Consider the following 21654-nt stretch of genomic DNA (forward strand, 5'->3'; position numbering starts at 1 on the left):
CCACATGGACATATTTTTAAGGTAGAAGGGGAAATATTTTAAGTGATGATTTATATGGATAGCTATTACTGTGATCATCTCTGAGCTAATTTTGTTGTTTTAGGTTAATTAACAATAGTGTCATTTACAAAGTGGCCAGGATTTCTTAAACACATGACCTATACAGTTTAATTAATGTGTATCCTTCTTCACTTTAGAGTAATAAAACAATCCCAGAGAGGGGATTAGAGATCAAGGGACATAGTTAATAACTGAAGACACTGGTCTGGAATTCCAGACTTTCGCCTCCCACCCCCACCTAAACGTTTTTCTCTAATACCAGTGGTCTTCTCATCTGACATTTTGACCTTTTGTTTTTAATGTAGGAACAAAGATACCACCAAAGACCAAAAAAGAAGATTCTGGCTCACATTCTCAGGTAGGCTGTTGGAGTGGGTGACTGTTGGGACAGCCAGCTTTAAACCCTGGGAGGAATATTAAAATTACAATTACCAGGGGCTGGGGATGTGGCTCAAGCGGTAGCGCGCTCACCTGGCATGCATGCGGCCCGGGTTCGATCCTCAGCACCACATACAAACAAAGATGTTGTGTCCGCTGAAAAAACTAAAAAATAAATATTAAAAATTCTCTCTCTCTCTCTCTTTAAAAAAAAAAAAATTTACAATTACCAAGAGAAAACAGTATGAAATAATTTTTCAATTCATATAGCAAATGTTTGTAATAAATTAAATAGTAAGACAATTAATTCAATGTAATATTATACATAGAGCTTATTCAAAGACATATAGATCCTGACAGAAAATGAGGAAAGAAGCCATCCACTGGTGGTATTCCCTGTCGTCCCAGGAACCCAGTGGTGGAGGCAGGAGGATTGTTTGAGCCCTAAGTTGAAGGCCGTAGTGTGTTATGCCCATTGGGTGTCCATACTAAGCTGAGCACTGATACGGTGGCCTCATAGGACCTACCAGCTTGCACATGCTTCAAGCACTGGAGTTGCAGCCAGACACTCCAGCCTGGGCAATGAAGCACACGTTGTCTCTTGAAGAAAACAGAAATGGCAGACACACCTGTAATCATCCCAGTGGCTCAGGAGCTGAGGTAGGAGGATCCCAGATTCTAAGGCAGCCTCAGTAATTTAGTAAGGCCCTGTCTCAAAATTAAAAATAAAAAAAAAGGTTGGTGATGTGGCTCAGTAGGTAAGTGGCCCTGGATTCAATCTCTAGTACCAAAAAACAAAAAAAAGGAAGAGGAGGAAAAAGACACAATTGGAGAATTCATAAAAAAGTTGTAAGTGGCTGATACCTTACTAGTAATCAAGAAAATATAATAAAGCAGCAATAAAATAGTATTTTATTTAAAATTATATATATATTTTTAATTTTGGAGAGGGTACCAGGAATTTTGAACTCCGGGACACTCAACCACTGAGCCATATCCCCAGCTCTATTTTGTATTTTATTTAGAGACAGGGTCTCACTGAGTTGTTAAGCACCTCGTCCTTGCTGAGGCTGGATTTGAACTCAAGGTCATCCCATCTCAGCCTCCCAGGCTGCTAGGATTACAGGCAAGTGCCATTGCGCCTAGCTTAAAATTATATATTTTTTAAGATGATTACTTGTGTTATATGAATTTCATGCCAGTGTGCTTTTGTTTTTGTGTTTAGTTGTAAATGAACACAACACCTTTATTTTATTTATTTATTTTTATGTGGCACTGAGGATCGAACCCAGTGCCTCACTGAGCCACAATCCCAACCCTTAAAATTATATTTAAGAAAAAAGTTGGGCTGGGGATGTGGCTCAAGCGGTAGCGAGCTCGCCTGGCATGCATGCGGCCCGGGTTCGATCCTCAGCACCACATACAAACGAAGATGTTGTGTCCGCCAGTAACTAAAAAATAAATATTAAGATTCTCCAAAAAAAACACAGTACATGTATGAAGACGAATTGGTGTCAACATACTTAAAAAATTATCAGAAACTTTTATTTCTGAAACTTAATAGGAACATAAAATATTGGGTAATTTAAGAAGACTTCAGGCTTTGAAATCTTAAAGACCCTTAGTTTTTATTATTCCCCCCCCCCACCCCCGCCACTTTTTTTCTCTTTTTTTGTACCAAGGATCGACCCTAGGGGTGCTTTATCTCTGAGCTACACCCCAAGCCCTTTTTTATTTTGAGACAGGTTCTTGCTAAATTGCTGACGCTGGCCTTGAACTTGAAATCCTCCAGCCTCAACCCCCTGAGTAGCTGGAATGCCAGGGCCCAGCCTCACCATTTTTTAAGCTTTGTAGAACTCAATTTGAAATATAAACTCACATTTCTTACCAGCCTTTTGCTTCATAACAGGACAACAGCCTTTCTGGAGAATGGTGCAGAGCTCTCCACAGTTTTACAGCAGAAACCAGTGAGGACTTATCCTTCAAGAGGGGGGACCGGATCCTGATCCTCGAGCGTCTGGACTCCGACTGGTATCGGGGCAGACTGAACGACAGAGAGGGGATCTTCCCAGCAGTTTTTGTGCAGCCCTGTCCAGGTATGACAGCTACAAGACATAGCCCTTACTCTTCAAGGGGAACCAGAGGCCTCATATATATTCCTTTTCCCCAGCCATGTTAGTTTAAGTTATTTGAAAGAGTTCATCCATAAAGTTATGCAAACTTCATTCATAGTCTACTTTGTTAGAGTTATAAAAAATATAAAACTGCCTTCACTAAATAATGGCTGATTATGTCTGTTAAATATATTTTACATAATTGTTTTCTACTAAGAGAACGTCCTTCATCTTTTTGCAAGTTAATTCAAAATAAATTGAAGATGTTCTATTCTGAGAAGGACAGGGGGGTTCTTGAAATGCTCGATTAGTGTTTTAGTCCATTGTGTTTCCATACATTGGAATTTTTCATATTTTTACAGCTGAGGCAAAAAGTATGTCTGCCATATCACTGAAGGGGAGAAAGGCCAAAGCCTTGTATGATTTCCAGGGGGAGAATGAAGACGAGCTCTCCTTCAAGGTCAGAATGTGTATCTTTGTATACCTGGAGTAAGCACTGTTTCTTTTGAAGTGTCTTCCATTGGGTGGGATAGTAATCGTTACCTAAGACTGAAGGAATCTCACACTTTCATTCTAAGGGAAGGAGTAGAGAAAGTGCACTGGGCAAATAGAACTAATAATTTACATTATCAACCAGACATGAAGGTTCTTCAAGAAAACTTGACTTAATAATCTCACAGCCCTCAAAGTAATTCCTTGTTCTTGTTGTTATAACCTCGGTTCTTAGTAATCTGGTAGTTTCCATTAGCTGCTCTAATAAAGGGCAATCCTCTACGTGGCCCTCACGGCCTGCTACCAACACACCTTTGAAATCAGTGAAGAGGGGCTGGGGTTGTGGCTCAGAGGTACAGCGCTCGCCTAGTATGCGTGAGACACTGGGCTCATCCTCAGCACCACATAAAGATATTGTGTGTCCACTTATAACTAAAAAATAAATATTAAAAAAAAAAGAAATCAGTGAAGAAACAGGTGATAGCTGCTACAGTTTGCCATTGTGGCATTGTAGCTCAGAAGACACTGTGTCTTGTCCACAGAGACATTCAACAGAGCTTTGCGGTTTTAGTTCCAAAATGCTAACCTACTTTCAAAGATGTTTGTTTGTTTGTTTGTTTGTTTTGGTTCTAGGGATAGAACTCAGGGGCACTTGACCACTGAGCTGCATCCCCAGCCCTATTTTTTATTTTATTTAGAGACAGGGTCTCACTGAGTCGCTTAGTGCCTCGCTGTTGCTGAGGCTGGCTTTGAACTCGAGAGTCTCCTGCCTCAGCCTCCCAAGTTGCTGGGATTACAGGTGTGCGCCAACATGCCCAGCTAGTTTTCTTTTTCTTTCTTTTTTTTAAAGCCTAAAATATCCCTAATCTTACTTTACCAAAGAAGTACCTATTATACACCTATCAGTGTCTCTCAGTACATTTTCACAAGTTCACCCAGAGCTTAAAACCTCTCCTGCTTTTTGTTTAAGGGAAGTTGAGTTCAATTTTATTTTTCCTATTGTAATATTCTTCAATAAAATTTTCTTTCCTGTTTAAAAAAAAAAAAAAAAAGAAGTACCTCTTGGGCAGAGATTGTGGCTCAGAGGTAGACCGCTTGCCTAGCACTGGGTTCCATCCTCAGCAGCACATGAAAGTAAAATAAAGAAAGATATTGTGTCCACTTATAACTAAAATATAAAAGAAAAAAAGAAGTTACCTCTTAATTTTTCTTAAAGTGAAAATGGATTATTTCCATGATTCTATTTCCCTTGGGCCATGGTCAGGGAAAAACACCCAGGACAGTGCCCTGGGGACTGTGTGCTAGAGGAGGGGGAGGGAGATTTCAGTAGTCATTACTGTCAGCATAGCCTGTGGGAGACAAAGGTCAAGTCTCCATGTGGAGGGTATTCAGCCTGAAGGACTGATGAGAGGAGATGAGACTTGAGACCTTGGGTGCCCAAATAAGGTTTTTACTTGTCTGTAACAGAATGAGGAAAATAAGGCACTATTAGGTATTAGACGTTGGGGGAGTAAGGGAGGTGGGCAGAGGTGTGTTAGAATAAGGTTGCTACCTTTCCTACTTCAGGATAGACTTATCCTTTGAGAATGCTCTTCTGACGTTTTCATATTGAAATGCCATTTCTATTATAAACCGTTTTAGTAAGTGATAGATAATTTCCTGTATCCTAACTATGCAAAATTCAGTTGTTAACTCTATATTAGTATTTTTTTTTAAATATCTTGATCCTTAAAATCCAAAAGTTTAGAAACATTGCCCAAGTCCTCTTCAGTCTTGTGAATCAGTGGCTCAGAATTTATTCCTTATTTTTTCATAAAATATTACTGCAAGTGAAGAATCTGAATTCCAATTTTTTGAGTATTACTTCCTTTAAGTTATGTCGATTGAAATAACAGAATTTATAGTACTTTCAATGAACAGGTTGTCTTCATTTCACAAATAAATGACTCAAAGTCAGAACAGTGCTAGATTTTTTTAGAGGGATTCTTTACTGCTTTCAGTGGTGTTGGTCATTAATATTTTATTAAATATCCAGAGAATGTTAGTAGATAGAACTTCTTTTAAGGGGTTGGGGTTGTGGCTCAGCGGCAGAGCACTTGCCTGGCGTATATGAGACCCTGGGTTCAATCCTCAGCACCACATACAAATAAACAAATATTTTTTTTTTTTTTTTAATATTTGTCTATTTTAAAAAAAAATTTCTTTTAAAAAATAATCCTCTCAGTAAATTGACATGGTGTGTAGGTATGAAACAGAGCTAAGAAAAATAGCTTCAGTCAAACATTATACTATAATTTAGGAACCAGAAGGAACTTATTTGTAACAGAACTGAATAGCCAGAATTTACTTTTTTGGGGGGTGAGGGAGTTACCAGAAATTGAACCAGTGGCACTTAACTACTGATCCACATCCCCAGCCCTTTTTTATCCTTTTTTATAGTTTATTTAGAGACAGAGTCTTGCTGAGTTGTTTTAGGACCTTGCTAAACTGCAGATGCTTAACTTTTTTTAAAAATATATTTTTTTAGTTGTAGTTTGACACAATACCTTTATTTTTTAATATTTATTTCTTAGTTGTAGTTGGACACATACCTTTATTTTATTTATTTATTTTTATGTGGTGCTGAGGATTGAACCCAAGGCCTTGCACATGCTAGGCGAGCGCTCTACCGCTGAGCCACAGCCCCAGGCACCCCTCATGCTTGCTTTGAACTTGCAATCCTCCTACCTCAGTCTCTACAGCCATTGGGCTTTCAGGCGTGCACCACCACGCCCAGCGACTAGTTTCATTTTCTTTAAAATAAATATATAAAAATGTACCTCTAAAATGAGGACAATAATAATGATGGCCATCTCTGGGACTATGGTATTGTTTAAATTGAGTTAGTTCCTGTGTAAAGTGCATAGACTAGGACCAGGCAGCCAGTAAGCACATGGCTCACTCTCATTCCAAGGCTTTGTATAGTGTTGTTCTTCCATGGGACCCTCTCTGATTACCCCAATGAGGCAGCAACTCCATATTGTCTGCTTTGCTCTGCTTATGTCTTCCCACTTGAGAATGATGCCTATTTACTATTTCCATAGTGCCCAGAACAATGAGTGGCACATACTAGGTGCTCAGTAAATGTTAGATGAAAATATATGTATATGTGTATGTATGGCTGATATTGTCATTTATTCAAGAAGGATTCTCAATTGGTGGTGGTAACTTTAGGAATCATAAAATTATAAGCAGAGCTATGCGTCATGGCACACACCTATATTCCCAGCTGCTTAGGAGGCTGAGGCAGGAGGGTCATGAGTTCAAAGCCAGCCTTAGCAAAAGTGAGGTGCTAAGCAACTCGGTGAGATCCTGTCTCTAAATAAATATAAAATAAGGGTCTGGCTCAGTGGTTGAGTTCCCCTAAGTTCTATCCCTGGTACTGCCCCCAACCACCACCAATTTATTAGCATGAAAATCAAAGTGCAGCAAAATTGATAATGGCGAGGGAATAGGGTTTGAGGAAGACAAATATGGAAGCAAATGGTATCATCAGTAGGTGTAGATCATTTCTGTGGCATGTCATTGAATTCTCCCTGCAAATCAAGATATTTGAGTTCTAAAAAAGAGGGGAGACTATTCATGCCATTCCAGGTAGGCTACTTACCATGCTTAGATCCAATAGAAACCAATACTTATTTCCAATTCCTGTCTTATTACAGGCTGGGGATATAATAACAGAGCTGGAATCTGTAGATGACGACTGGATGAGTGGAGAACTAATGGGAAAATCTGGAATATTTCCCAAAAACTACGTTCACATTCTACAAGTCAGCTAAAGGTGAAGCTCCACTGTTCCCTGGCACGAAAACTTGCTTGAACTATCATTTTGACTATCAGATGTTTTTGCACTATTTTTTTAAGCAGAAAGAGAAATACCTGAGGTGTACACGATACACTAGAATTTTCTGAAAGCAGAAAACTTCTAGGTTTTGTAGCTAGCTTTCCTTCACAGTGGGAGTGTGCACATGGGCTAGGAAGACACCTGGAGGGATTAGCAAGGCAGATACACATGTCCCCCCCTCCCCCAGGGAGAGTGTCTGGTGACTCAGCCGCATGGAGTGGCTGCAAACCCAAGTTGCACTTGGCGGTGTGTTTTAATCAGCACAAATGAATTAACCATGCTTCTTCATTTTTACTTTAGTTTAAAAAGAGGACGTTTGACATTCTATATGCTGTAACTATCAGGACATGGTTGGTAATCTCAATTTCATTTTTGATATTCAAATTATTTCTAACAGCCTGAGCACATTAGCCTTAGTACCAGGGCAGAGAGAGAGAGTTTATTAACTAGTTGGAGCATTTCTAAGCACATGGCAAAGTCAGCTCACACTCAGCAAATGCTCCTATGTAACAGTTTCCTCTTGGTCCAAGGAGCTGAAGGGGGTCAAAATTGGATGTATCTTACTCAAAAAAGCCCAAACCATCCCCAAGATGCCTTGCTAATGCAGCTGACTCTTCCACACACATGCCATGGTTTTTCTTTGCTCAGTCTATGCTTTATGTTAACAGGGTTATTATAAAGCACATTCTCTGAATCTGCAGTCATTCCTTTGACAATTACTGGTACCCAAAGGAAAATTCATTTTCTTTGCATTACCCCAGTAATATATAAAAGCTGTGTCTTGTTATGGTAGGACATTATGAATCACACAGAGCATCTTTGAATGCAGAGCAACTGTTAAGATGAAAAACAGTGCCAACCCCCACCACTCATTTATTCGCAATATAATCAGAATGAAAAATAATTTAAGAGAACTGAAGGCTGGTACTTTCCACCAGCCACGCCCCCGCCAGCTCTTCTCAGCACAATTATTAGAGTAAATAAAAAAAACCACTTTCCTTTCATCCATTGTTATACATTGCAAAGCTTAAGATAAAAGTGGTTCTTCACATGACTGAATCAGTTACAGCTGATGGGCTAAAGCCAAATAGGTTGAAGACAATCTTCCAAACACATCAGTAGAATAGAATTTCTTGAAAATGTAAAACACTTTCCCAACAATGTTCATGACTTTCTTCTGTTTTTGAGAAGAATTTTATATGCTGGACCACTTTTGAGCCTCTGTCGTTTTCTCCCATTGCCCAAAAGCTGGGCAGCCAGTGATTGCACTTGACCTGAATGCCACGTGGAGTCTGGAAGGAAGTAATATTTACTTTGTCTTTGAGTGAAGTTCACCTCCAAGGTTTATTGGTTACATTTGATTTTGGAGTATGGGAGCTGTGTTTTCTATGTTTGGGGTGAGGAAGAGAGTATAAAGAGAATTCTTGTCCAATTTCACTCAAAGGTCATTTAATGAGAAAGGGATGACTTTTAAACCATTATCCAAACTAAAATTCTCATTGGCAGCAAGCTGTACAACAGCAGGAAGGGGGCAGGGCTAGGGAACGGGACATGAGGTTTCTATCTTTGCCTGTGTAATTTTAACATATTGAAGATTCTGAAAACTTATCTCTTTTGGAGAAAAATATCCCCCTTAATGTTGGCCTTCTGTAAGCAGAATGATAAGTGCAATAGTTGTAAATCTACTTGACACTATAATAAACCGAACTGAACTTTTCCAAGTCCCTTTCTTAGACTAGACTGAATTTTTGAGATTGGAAATGGCATCTTCTTATCTTCATATCTCAAATCCCTTGGACCATATAGGTTGGTTGCTTGGTTGGTTGGATAGATGGATGGGTGGGTGGGTGAATTTCACCTATAGCAATACTATCTTAGATCTACACACTATCTTTTCTCTCTAATTCACTGGCAAAAATCTATATTGAAACAAAATCCAGTTATGTATGATTTGCCTCTATTATGTTCTGGTTTTTGCTTGCCATTTATTTCCCACTGAGCAGATAGAAAGCAAAAATGTTACCAGTGGGTTTTCATAGATAATTTATTATTCTGAATATTGATTGAATTCAAGGTGAGACTCAACCATGTTTAAGTAGAAACATATTTATGCCCAGTTAGTTTTATAGGAAAGAAATAGGAATACATTTTGTTTCCTTTCAAGAATGTTAAGTGGAAACTTGATATTGTTCATCTAAGCCTGCTCAAATCCTGAATCTCTGAATCCTTTCTCATTGTTAGGTTAAAACTGAAGAAGCCACATTATGTATTAGCCTTTGAACACTAAAAGACAGCATATTTCTTTAAAAGGCACCCTTGTTTTCATGGCTGGAAACCCAGGCCTGGAAATTAATCTGTAACATTCAGAATGAAAGAAGTCAGTTTATTTATAAAACTTGATTATTACAACTAGTATTTGAAAAGATTTTTTCTATAGGGTTATAAATCAATGCTCTTAACAATCGCCATTTAAATTTTATTCATTTTCTTAAGGTTAGATAAATATACCCAGAGAAAATACTGATGGGTATATGGGCTAATAATAAGGAAATATGTTCACTTTGATATGATCATTAATGGTTTATTCCTTTTAATTAATGTCAAATACACACAGGCCACACGACTCATGATACAATGCCATTTTGAATGCCACTGAGTGAATTCTTAAGCAGTGAAGTTTTATAGAACTAATGAGAAATCATTTTCTAGCCTGTCTTTTTACTTCACTGTAAATAAGAAAGGAAAAAAATCCAGAGCCTCACTCAGAACAATACCACCATCTAGGGGCCACTCCCTTAATTGCAAATTCTTCCTGTTAAACTACCAAGGGGTCTTTGGAGAGCTGAGCTTAGCCTGCAGAGGCTGAATGATTTTGCCTAAGGTTACTGTTATAAATGCTTCAAAGAAATGTTTTGCATCTCATAGATGCTTAATAAATGTTGCTTAGATACATGAATGGATGACAGAATATAAAATTGATAGGAGGTTAAAGAAAGGACAAGAGGCCATGTGCAGTGGCACACGCCTATAATTCCCATGACTCAGGAGGCTGAGGCAGGAGGATCACAAGTTTGAGGTCAGCCTCAGCAACTTAGCAAGGCCCTAAGCAACTCAGCAAGACTATTTCAAAAATAAAAAGGGCTGGGAATGTGGCTCAGAGGTTAAGCCCTCCTGGTTTCAATCTGCCCCCCCACACCCAGCAAAAAAAAAGTGACAAAAATGTTACCTAGTTGCTATGTATAGACAGCATCCTAAGGGCAGGTGAATGTGAGGGAGCAAAGGCCTGCATCTGTGCCGGTCACAGGACTTCGCTGGGCTGTGGTGAGACTCAGCACTGCAGTAAAGGGGTCAGGGGTGGATTGGAATCAACACATAGAGTACTACAACCCTGTGCAATGCGAAGCCCCCTACCCAGTGGGATAGTGGGCCCTGTGCAGGTTGCTGCTGGAAGGAGGTGGAGTGCCTCTCTATCATAGTCCAGTTGATGGACACAGAAACAGACTAGTTTTTGAGGAAAATTAGGGTGGTGATGAGACCAGACAGGAAGCCGAGTACCTCAGGGAAGATGAAAATCAGCATTGTATTCTCAAATATAGCTGCAGAGCAGAACCCTGCACCCAGTGGTCCCCAAAAACCTGCCATCCAATAAAGAAGGCGAGAGTTTTCCTCTTTGGATTTGGCAGTGAAGTTCACTACCATCAGGCCATCGATGTACTGACACTATGACCACTGGAAGGTTGGACATCATCATCACCACTGGTCACACAACTCCTAGAGGAGAAGCCCTGGCCACTGTGCTGAGTGACACGTGCAGTCCAGATCCTGAACACCACGGAAGCCAAGAAGCCCATGACAGGGGGGAGTAAAGTCTATTTAGGTTTGGTTCCGGACTGAGTAGGTGAGAAGGGACTAGTGTGGTGTGCGGACGGCGTACCCCAAAGTGAGACAGACAGACCCCGAAATGCAGCAAGTTCACACCTACCTAGCTAGATCCTTTTTTTTTTTTTTTTTTTTTAACATAAAATGATCCTTTTTTTTTTTAACACAATAAGTAATTCTGTAAGTTTTGAGAATTAAATACCGACGGTCACCACCAACCAACACGTAGAACTTTGCCATTGCCTTAGAAAGTCCCTCACACCCTTTTCCAGTCCATCCCCATCTCCCTCCCTGCCCCCTGCAGAGGCCATCACTGTCTGATTTCCATCACCACAGATTGGTTTTGCCTGTTCTCCAATTTCATAAAAATGTGATCTTACAGAGTCTATTCCTCTGGCTTCTTTTGAAATTTATGTTGCATCAATTCATTTCTTTTCATTTCAATGTATGAATACCACATTTTGTTTGTCATTTTCCTATTATTTTTAGCTGTTATGAATAAAGTTGGTGTGAACATTGTGTGTGTGTGTGTGTACCAGGAATTGAACCCAGGGGCACATAACCACTGAGCCACATCCCCAGCCCGTTTTTTTGTTTGGTTGGTTGGTTTGTTTTGGTGCTGGGGATTGAACCCAGGGCCTTGTGCATTTGAGGCAAGCACTCTACCAACTGAGCAATATCCCCAGCCCCCTGTTTTGTATTTTATTAGATACAGAGTCTCCCTGAGTTGCTTAGGCCCTTGCTAACTTGCTGAAACTGGCTTTGAACTCACAATCCTCCTCCCTCAGCCTCCTAAGCTGCTGGGATTACAGATGTGTGCCACCACCCAGCTGATATAAACATTTTTTTTGTGTGTGGGCACAGCTTTTCATTTCTGTTGGATAAATACCTAGGAAAAAAATATTAGGTCATGGCCAGGCCCGGTGGCGGGTACCTGTAGTCCCAGGTACTCTGGAAACTAAAGCATGGGATCACTTGAGCTCATAGTTTGGGGCCACCGAGGGCAATATAGTGAGAATCCCATCTTCCCCCCACCATGAGCACTGGGGATTGAAGCCAGGGTGACACGTATGCCTGCCAGGCAAGCACCCTACCACTGAGCCACATCCCCAGCCTGTGAAATTCCATCTTTTAAGTATAATGATTATGGGGCAGGGATGTAGCTCTGGTAGAACACTTGCCTGGCACGCATGAGGCCCTGAGTTCCATCCCTAGAACTGCAAAATATAATAACAACAATAATTAGGTCACAGAACAGATATATTTTAATTTTATAAGAAACTGCCTATTTTTTCCAAGGTGGTTGTGTCATTTTACATTCCATTAGCAATGTTTGGAGAATTGTAGTTGCTCCAAATCCTTAACAAACAGTTGGTTTTCTGTTTTGATTTTTTTTGTTGTTGTTTTTGGTACTGGGGATTAAACCCAGGTTTACTAAACTACTGAGCTATATCTCTAGACCTTTTTTAAACTTTAAAAAAAAAAATTTTTTTTAATGGGGCTGGGGTTGTGGCTCAGCAGTAGAGCACTCAGCTAGCACATGTGAGGCCCTGAGTTTGATCCTCAGCACCACATAAAAATAAATAAATAAAATGAAGGTTTTATTGATATATATATGATATAGTCATCGATGGACACAATACCTTCATTTTATTTATTTATTTTTATGTGGTGCTAAGAATTGAATCCAGTGCCTCACATGTGCAAGGTAAGTGTTCTACAACTGAGCTATAGTCCTAGCCCTTTTTGAAAATTTTTTTTGAGACAGGGCCTCACTAAATTGCCTGGGCAGGCCTTGAACTTGTGATCCTCCTGCCTCAGCCTCCCAAGTCCCTGGGATTATAGGCATGTGCCCACAGGACCAGCTTAGCAGTTGGTTTTATTAGTCTATTGATATTATCAGTTTCCGCTATGGTAGTAAGTTACATTTTCTTTTGACAGAATACAATTAGAGGCTGGACACAGGTGACAAATGACAGGGAACTATCAAATTTGGAAGCATGTTAGAGGTTTGCGGTTATGGTGTCCTGGAGATTGATCCCAGAGTATCTGGGATTCCAGATGTGCACTCCCATGCCGGGCTGCTGTGTTTCTAAGGACTCATTTTAGAGATTGCTGTAGTTGGGTCTGAACTGTCCCACAAAGGACCCTGTGTTAAAGGCTCAATGTCCCCAGTTTGTGGTGCTACTGGGAGGTGGTGGCACCTTTAAAGCAGAAGGGCTGAGTAGAAGGGACTTAAAAGTCATTGGGGGCCGACCTTGAAGAGGGTATGGAGACCCGGACCCCCTCCCATCTCCCCTTTGCTTCTTAGCTACCTGCCATGATATACCATGATACCACAGACCCAAAGGCAAGGGAACCAAGCAACCACCTGTGAAACTGAATTAAAATATACTTTTCTTCTCTTATAAGTTGATTTTCCCAGGTATTTTGTTACAGTGATGGAAAGCTAATTGATACATGTTAAAATATTCATGTTTGATATGTCAGATTAGCTTCAGAATAATTGGGAAGGAGAAAAGTATCAGGAACTGTGCAGTGCTTGATGTTTTACCCAACTTGTAAGCTAAAAAGTTAGCCTGGCAGTCTCATGGGTGCTGGCAGAAGACATGAGACTAACTAGGTCAGAAACAAAGGACTTTATTACAGCAAAAGTCATAGCTGTGTTTCATGTTCATTTGTGTCAGTTCCTGAAGCTCCTAAATCCCAGTGAGGTGATGCAAAGGCCCATTGTGCAGTAGGTTATGTTACAGGAGAGGAACACTAAGATTTACCACTTTTATAGCAAGTGGAAGCAAGCCTGCTTTTTCTCCTGGGGGAAACATTACCTCATCCCTCAGCGTTGCTCACAAGGACATACAGGCAACCCTGAGAAATGGCCCAGGCAAAGAGCAGTCAAGGGATTGTATTCTTGGCATACTCTGCAAGAATGTGCAGGTATGCTCACAGTCTATGGCAAATTGCCTCTCACAATTCACTCCTCAGCCTGACACACTGTTGGCCAAACTTGAATTTTTACATGAGTAAACTACTCTGATGGCCATTCTGATTAATCCAGCCAACAGAGGCTAGAACCAAATGCACTAAATTTGTCTCATATACCATTTAATTATGGTTATTATCAGTAAGACTCAAAGCAGCAGATGAAGGCCGCATGTAGCATTGATCTCTGCCATCTTCTCCAGGGTCCCAGATAGTGAAATGTAAGTCTCTGGGGAGCCAGGAGGTATTTTAAGGTCAGGCTCTATTATTCGTTATGACCTATTCAAGAGAGTTTAAACTGATTTGCTAGTCTTTGGTATCACTGCCAGTAATTAGTGGGACAGTAAATGAGCCCAAAAGCAAACCCAGTTTTCAATAGACATCTCATGGCCCATTTTTCCCCTTACATACATATAACCCCAAAGTAATTTTAGTTCAGGACTTGATGAATCTGATTTATATTGTCTCCATAGTAGTTTAGTCACAGGGGCCATGTCACCCAATAGTTGCACCTTCCTTTCCCATATATAATGTTATCCAAGGCCACTCAGATATCAAAAGCATATCAATGGTCAGGTTGAATCAAAACTGTGTTGGTTTTTGTGTCTGCACATTCAGATTAGGGAGTTTCTGTGATGGCAGCAGTAACAGCAGATCAGTTAAACCACATCCACATGAGTTTTGTTTCCATAGTACGTGGACAGGAATGGCAAACTCAGCAGCAGGTCACACCCATAGTTGCAACTGCCACTTGAATCAGGTAGTGGAATGGGGTCAAGGTCAGTGGTTCCAACTGAGGACAATTCTGCCCACCACCACCACCCCATGGGATATTTGGCAATGTCTGAAGACATTTCTGTTACAATTGGGGAGAAGGGGCTACTGGTATCTAGCTCATTTGTAAAGATTTAGAGATAACTGCTAATATCCTACCATGTATGGCAAAGTCCCTTGTTATCTAGCCTAAATATCCATAGTGCCAAGGTTGAGAAACCACCATCTAGGGAACAAATTGTACATTCATTATTTCCCTTCCCTCACTCCTGGGGCCTCAGGTATTTTTTCCCCCAAGTGCCAGAGTTGTTGCTTTTCTCCACTGCCAGAAAACTGATACCTAAACCAACTTTTCTCTAATCATTCTTTCACTCAGATCTTTTTTTCCTGGCAGGCAGCAGAGAGAGAATCCCTTTCTGGGGACTCATATTCTGTGGTCTAACTACCTTGCTTAGGTATGTGGACCAGGAGGTGAGGGTGATGTAGTTGGAAACCTCTTTAATGCTCAACAATGTCAGATATCTGTGGATGGTGGGGAGCATGAAATAATCTGTTTAGCTTACTGCTAGGTGGCCTTTTTGACAGAAGGCACCCAATGGTCAGACTGCAGATGGTCTAGAAGACATAGAATATGACACATTAGTTTCAAGAGCTACAATTGTATGGCCAAAGTCAGTTGGTCAGAGTGTAACAGCGATATCATAGTCTAAAAATCTGTCCACAGTGGTACAGCACCATTAGTTATTCTTGGAGGAGGCCAAAGGTCCAAAGTAGTTAATCAGGAACAAATGCCTTGTGTATTATTGCCTCATTTGCTTCAAGACAAATGGAGTAACTTTTGGCAGGAGTCACAAAGACTGCCATGCATGACGAGAGTTTTTTCCTGTGTGCTTAGTCCATGATGGTGGCCACATTGCCATTGTGGGGACAATCTGAGTCGTGCTGGCTTGATTAGCACCTTAAATCCAGTATGCCTCACCTCACCAGAGAACTGGCATTTACCAGAGTTATCTACATGAGTGCCCTAGATGATCCAGTGAGCAAGCACAATCTATTTCCAGTGTACAATCCTAAAAAAGGGTGTCTTTGATCTGCCTGTCTTTGAAGTGGCAGACCAGATGGCTAGGCCACTGTCAAGAGTCCAGAGGTCAACAAAAATATGGCAAAGTTCATTTGAAGGAATCTGTCTAGATCTAGAACAGCTTGAATTCTGCCCCGACCAGTAACCATGTTCATCACAGCTGGTACTGAGGAGGCTAAGGCAAGATCAAGTTTGGGAACAGCCTCAGCAACTTATGTTTAGATTATCTCAAATAAAAGAGGCTGGGAAAGTTGCTTGGTGGTAGAGTATCCCTGGGTCCAACCCCAGTACCACACACACAAAAAAAAGAATGGAGTTATTTTGCCTATGGGCTGATGAAAGGAATAGGTAAACGGAATAAATTGCTGGAACCAAGAGCTTAATGAAGCATGACAATATGGTATCTAATGCTTGAATGAAAGGTTGTCTTAGCACAGTCCATCCAGTGATGAGAAGGCAGAAAACAAACACATGCACACACTGATGACAGAGCAGAAGCAATGGAAATTTGAGACTCCTTCACATCTATTTAACCTTCTTGGTGATTATAGGAAACAAGGTCATCAGCTGGGAAAAAAAGGAAACTGAAGGTCTGAGAAATAAGCACAAAACAGGGAGTGATTAGAGGAAATACAGAGCAATATAAATATCCATTTGTTAACAGACCTGTAATAAGCATTCACTAGCGGAATTCAGCTTTGGAGTACAGATTAACTCTAAATCCAAATTTTGCCATTGGTTTTATAGTTGAGAGGCTAAAGACAGCATTTTTTTTTAAATTCAGTTTTGATTTTTATTTCACGTGACCCTCCCACACAGCTGAACAGGCACTGGTGTGCTACCCTGCCCAGCAGAGCTTTCATTATTTAGTCTAGCACCAAGCGTATCTGCACCACCAGCATTACCTGAGAACTTATTACAAATGCCAAATTTCAGGCTTCATTCTACAACTACTCAATCTGAAACCTGAGGGAAGGACCCAATAACGAACTGTTAACAAGCCTTCCAGATGGTTAAACATTTAAAGACAAACCAACCAGTCTGCTTGACATGTGATATCTTCTGCCATGCAAGAAGGCCCTCACCAGATGGTAAACAAATGCCTGTGCCCCAAAACTAGCTTCATCAGCATCTACTTGTTTTTAAACAAAAAGAGGGGGAAAAAAAACACCTTTAGGGCATGTGATAAGTGAAATACCATTTCCATACTATTTCTGCTACTTCATGGATAAAATCCATTAAAAATTTCACCAGGTCACTACCAACTCGGAGAATCTGATTCACCAAGCTGTCAGATTATTTTAAAAGAAAATTCAGGAGCAAACCATCACAAATAGGACTTTTTATTGGTCACTATTAAAAATTTGAATTTTAAACAGATTCTTGAACTGGTGGTTCATATCCATCAGCTCGTTCAACTTTAGCACCTGTCTCATCTCCTGTAGCTTTTCCAGAACTACTACCTTCACCATGAAGCTCCATGAGTTTTCCCACTAAAAAGAAAAAAAAAATTTGTTAGTTATAGCTTATCATATCTTGAAACAATGATTTGTTCAATATACTATGAAAGAAAAAAGGTGTTATTTGGCCCTAAGAAAAAAAATTATCTAGTCCCACCATTTTTCTTTCGCGAATATTGCGATTTCTCACTTACATTCAAACTTGGGCTTCTTCAGCATTTTTACTTTTCTAACAAAGACATCATGAAGAGGATAAATTGATTGGCAAGCCTTCTCTATGTCTTTCCCAATGCTGTCTGGAATCCTGCAAATCACAAGTGATGGTGAAATTAAATACAAAAACCAAAGTTCTGGTTCTCACACATGGGATATCCCACTTCCTTTACATGGAAAGAAACCCTAGAGTAAGTCTACACATAAAACGCCTCACTTAACCGAAGGGTATCCTTATTAATATTATCACCCCTTTACGTAAGAATAGACTATCTGAAAAAATTAATATCTAAGCCTTCTGAGTCCAAGCCTTAATGGTTAACTATTACACTCTCTTAAGCATCTGTATGCTGCATGGGAACATCAGAAAAATGTTTAATTATCACTAGACATCATCTGGGACCGAAACATTTTTTTCATCACCTGTTCCCAAGCATTACTAATTGTGGAAGATTGTATATTTTCTAATTAAGGCAAAACATCTTTCTGCTGCTAGCTTCATCCACAAAAAGATTAAAAACAAACAAAAAACCAATTTACTTAAGCACTTTAACACAATTTCATTTAAGGGATATAGCCAGGATTCACAGAGAAGATTTAAATACGGGTCTGGTTCCTCCTTGGAGCCAGGGTTATCATATGCTTTCCCTCATCTAAGGCAGGATTCTGTTGTAAGAGGAACAAAATAAACACTTACAGTTTATTGACAACTTCTTTCAAGTCATTTGTCTGCACTTCCCGGGTCATGATTTCCATCATCTTCTTCCGGATTTGGCGGACCTGCTGGTGCTGAGCATAGGAAGTCTTCCGTATCTGATTGTTGCGTTTTTTAGTAAAACCAACACAGAATAGACGCAGCAAATAACCATCTGTAGTCTTGACATCAACATGAGCCTCGATCATCGTCTAGAGAGAAAAAGATACTGTCAGATATAACACATTTTAATGTCATTAATTCATCCCTCAATTTCATTATTAAAAACAACTAGTTGGGGGCTGGGGATGTGGCTCAAGCGGTAGCGCGCTCGCCTGGCGTGCATGCGGCCCAGGTTCGATCCTCAGCACCACATACAAACAAAGATGTTGTGTCCGCCGAAAACTAAAAAATAAATATTAAAATTCTCTCTCTCTGTTTCTTTAAAAAAAAAAAAAAAAACAATTAAAAAAAAAAAAACTAGGTGGGATGCAGTGGCATACTCCTGTAATCCCAGCAACTTGGGTGGTAGGGGCAGGAGGATCACAAGTTAGAGGCCAGCCTGGACAACTTTTTGAGATATGGTCTCAAAACAAATGGGGCTGGGGATATAGCTCAGTTTGGTAGAGTGTTTGCCTTGCATGCACAAGGCCCTGGGTTCAATCCCCAGCACTGCAAAACAATAAACAATCAAATGGGGCTGGAGTAGTAGCTCAGTGGTAGACCGCTTGCCTAGCATGCAGGAGGCACCAGCACCAGGTTAGATCCTCAGCACCACATATAAATAAGCAAAATAAAGGCCCATTGACAAAAAAAAAAAAGTTAAAATATTTAATTTCACAGCTAATATATAATTAAAGTTCATAATTAGTGATCATATTATTGTCTAAACTTAAAATACAAAAGGCCACCTTAGGTGGTCACGAAAAAATTGATTTGCCTGCTTTCCATTTATTAAACATACTTTTATTTTTAAAATGAACATTTCCAATCCCCAGCACCACAAAAAGAAAAAGAACACATCAACACAATCACAGTCATACATTTCCAGAAATGCAACCATAAAACCTTAAGGGAATGTCAGAAATCAATGTAACGGTATAATCAAGATGTATCATTTGGGACCGAAACATTTTGTCATCATTCATTCCCATATACAAAATATTCCAAAACTAGACAGTTAGCCAGACACATGTGAACCAATATATTTTCTGGTACCACCAGCTGAGTATTTTGTGTTACGCACTGTGCTACATGGATTGCTTATTTCACCCCCACAATTCAATGAAAGAATATACTTCTCTCCACAAGAAACAAAGCTTAGCAAACAAAAATTTACTTCTCAAGAACATAATGGGACATGGAGTCATGATTTAAACACCACATCAGAGAATTTGCCACTGTTACATCTCCCAGCCAGAGGCAATCAAAAGGTTAACCCGAGCCCCCCTTTCACTCTAAACTCACTAGATTTTGAGATCCCAAAATATTTTAGAAACAGGCAAAACTGCAAGCCTCCCCTGGTGGTTCCAAACACACAGATGAAAACCCAGTATTAAACCTTGGACTCAATTTAAACATGTCAAGTAAAATAGGATGATCATAGTTGGCTGTGGTAGCACACTCTTATAATCCCCAATTGGGGAGAGGCTGAGGGAATAAGGATCACTAAAAACTGGGCAAGGCATGTTTCAAAATAAAAAAGTTTTTAAAGGGCTGGGAACATAGCTCATGTGTGACCCTAGTTCAATCCCCAGTACCACCAAAAAAAATAAAGGATGGCCAAGGCATCATAAACTCAGCAGTAGCAACCAGAGTTAGCACATAATAAAATCAAGAACACAATCAAGGGCTGGGGTCATAAAGAAATGGTAAAGTACTCGCCTAGCATGTGTAAGGCACTGGGTTCAATTCTCAGCACCACATAAAGATTCACTGACAAATATATATATATATATATATATATATATATATTTTTTTAAAAGGACGAAATCAAAAATTTCAAATGAAACCTAAATCTTCATTACATATGTTCCCTTCCTGTCATCACACCATGACATCCTTGGTCATGTACCCTATGAACTCCAAGAAAACTTTGGGTCTCACCTGCCATTTTTTGACCATGGAACACATTTTGTCACGGGTAAGATCCATGCCATGGAAGTTGGTCAGGCAGTTTTTTCCCTGAACATCCTCAGTAATTAGTTTGAACTTCCTAAACGCAACTTCATCATTCTGCAGATCAGCAAGACTCACTTCAAACACCCGACCCTTGAGGCCATCAGAAGCAATTTCTACAAAATAAGAATTGAATATCTGATTAACTTTAGGAACCACATAAATACAAGTCTACTAAGTCATGCATATAAGCTGAGATTAAAAATTAAGTTAATGGTAAATAAAGACCTTAATCTTTGTTATCAAATTCATCAAAACTTCAATGACTTATTGACAGTGCCCCTTAGAAGTTCAAAACCACTTGTCCACTGTTAGTGAACTCTAAAAGCACGACTCTTGCTTAAGAGTACCACAAAAACAACCACCACAGGTGCCAAACCTAAAATCAAGAAGCGAGGTGTCCTTAAAGTCTCCTGTCACAGGAGGAACAGAAGCCCAATATGCCTACCACAATACATATACCTCAATTAAAGAAAATGCAAACCAAGTATAAGATACTCACTGGTTCCCTGGGTCCTGGTGACTAACGTTTTTCCAATATTTCTTATATTGAACATTGCCGGTGCTTTCACATCATACCAATCTTTCTTAGAAAATGGATCAACCCTGGGGGAAAAAAAAAAAAGCTTACGTTTCATTGCAAGTCTTGTATTTATTACTGAAATTTCTTACACCTTTCCTTATTTAACACTAATGTTAACTTCACTTCCCAGCAAGATTTTAAGAAATCTTAACTACTACCTAACACTAAAGTCAATCAATTCCCTCACAGTGAAATGAAGCACGCACACGTGAAGCTTGATGTTCTGAGTCTCGCTGTACAGCCTACAGACCCTAAGGTTATGGCCACTCTCCTCCATGGTCCGCCCATCACACGGACAAATGTTCCTCCGGTAACCTGCACGCCTCGCGAACTCCACAGGTTCGTGAAGGCACGAAGTGGTAACAAAGACCCTTTAGGGTTAGCTTCTCAGAACCTCCCACGGGGCCCAAGCAGTAGAGAGGTGCGGGTCCCTGAAGGGAGTAACTTCCTGGACAACAGTTAATGGAGTGGCGCCAAAAATCCACGGACATAGGCTACCCTGAGCGCACAGAACAGAACACGCCGAGCCGCGGCGAACACTCGGCTCACACGTGGCGCGCGCAAGACCCAGGAAGTCTGGGGAAAAGCAGGCAGCCCTGCGCAACGCAGCACCCAGATCCGCCAGGCCGCGGTGCACTCTGAACCAAAGTCAGGGCCAGCGCAATCCAACCAGCATCCTCGCCATCCAGCCCACACCGCGATCTAGAGCCCGCCCGCCGATTCCAGCAGGACCCCAACAGCGAGGACCGACGATGGTCGCCACTTACACTTTCTTCTTGGCTCCCTTCTTGCCGCCTTTTGTAAGGCGCTTGTTCTTGCCTACCGCCATGGTGCTGCTCAGAGAGCCAAAAGGACGGAAGCGCAACTCGCGCGAGAACTTAGG

General features: G+C 40.5%; 2 protein-coding genes and 2 non-coding genes across 7 annotated transcripts in view; 1 reads left to right on the forward strand and 3 right to left on the reverse strand.

Annotated features, from left to right (window-relative positions):
• Sh3d19 (SH3 domain containing 19) overlaps positions 1-11276 on the forward strand; it is a 177497-nt gene extending 166221 nt beyond the window's left edge. For all 4 annotated transcript variants that reach the window (XM_071614618.1, XM_071614617.1, XM_071614619.1 and 1 more), the window contains 4 exons: positions 366-418; positions 2348-2534; positions 2915-3012; positions 6746-11276. In XM_071614618.1, coding sequence (XP_071470719.1) covers positions 366-418; positions 2348-2534; positions 2915-3012; positions 6746-6862 — 455 coding nt within the window. In that variant the 3' untranslated portion in view covers positions 6863-11276. The remainder of the gene's footprint in view (positions 1-365; positions 419-2347; positions 2535-2914; positions 3013-6745) is intronic.
• A 5689-nt stretch (positions 11277-16965) lies between these two features.
• Rps3a (ribosomal protein S3A) lies at positions 16966-21647 on the reverse strand. The gene is made up of 6 exons (XM_027926674.2): positions 21539-21647; positions 20691-20794; positions 20117-20304; positions 18014-18222; positions 17298-17407; positions 16966-17136 (listed from the first exon to the last, which is right to left on the reverse strand). Exons 1-6 carry the CDS (start codon positions 21598-21600, stop codon positions 17015-17017), a joined length of 795 nt encoding a protein of 264 aa, XP_027782475.1. The 5' UTR covers positions 21601-21647; the 3' UTR covers positions 16966-17014.
• LOC114085628 (small nucleolar RNA SNORD73) lies at positions 17676-17744 on the reverse strand. The gene has a single exon (XR_003581515.1). It is a non-coding gene; the product is annotated as a small nucleolar RNA SNORD73 (small nucleolar RNA).
• On the reverse strand, positions 19087-19159 carry LOC114085627 (small nucleolar RNA SNORD73). Its single transcript, XR_003581514.2, has one exon. It is a non-coding gene; the product is annotated as a small nucleolar RNA SNORD73 (small nucleolar RNA).
• Positions 21648-21654: the final 7 nt, after the last annotated feature.

This window comes from Marmota flaviventris, chromosome 7, assembly GCF_047511675.1.
Source record: "Marmota flaviventris isolate mMarFla1 chromosome 7, mMarFla1.hap1, whole genome shotgun sequence".
NCBI classification, from domain to species: Eukaryota; Metazoa; Chordata; class Mammalia; order Rodentia; family Sciuridae; genus Marmota; species Marmota flaviventris.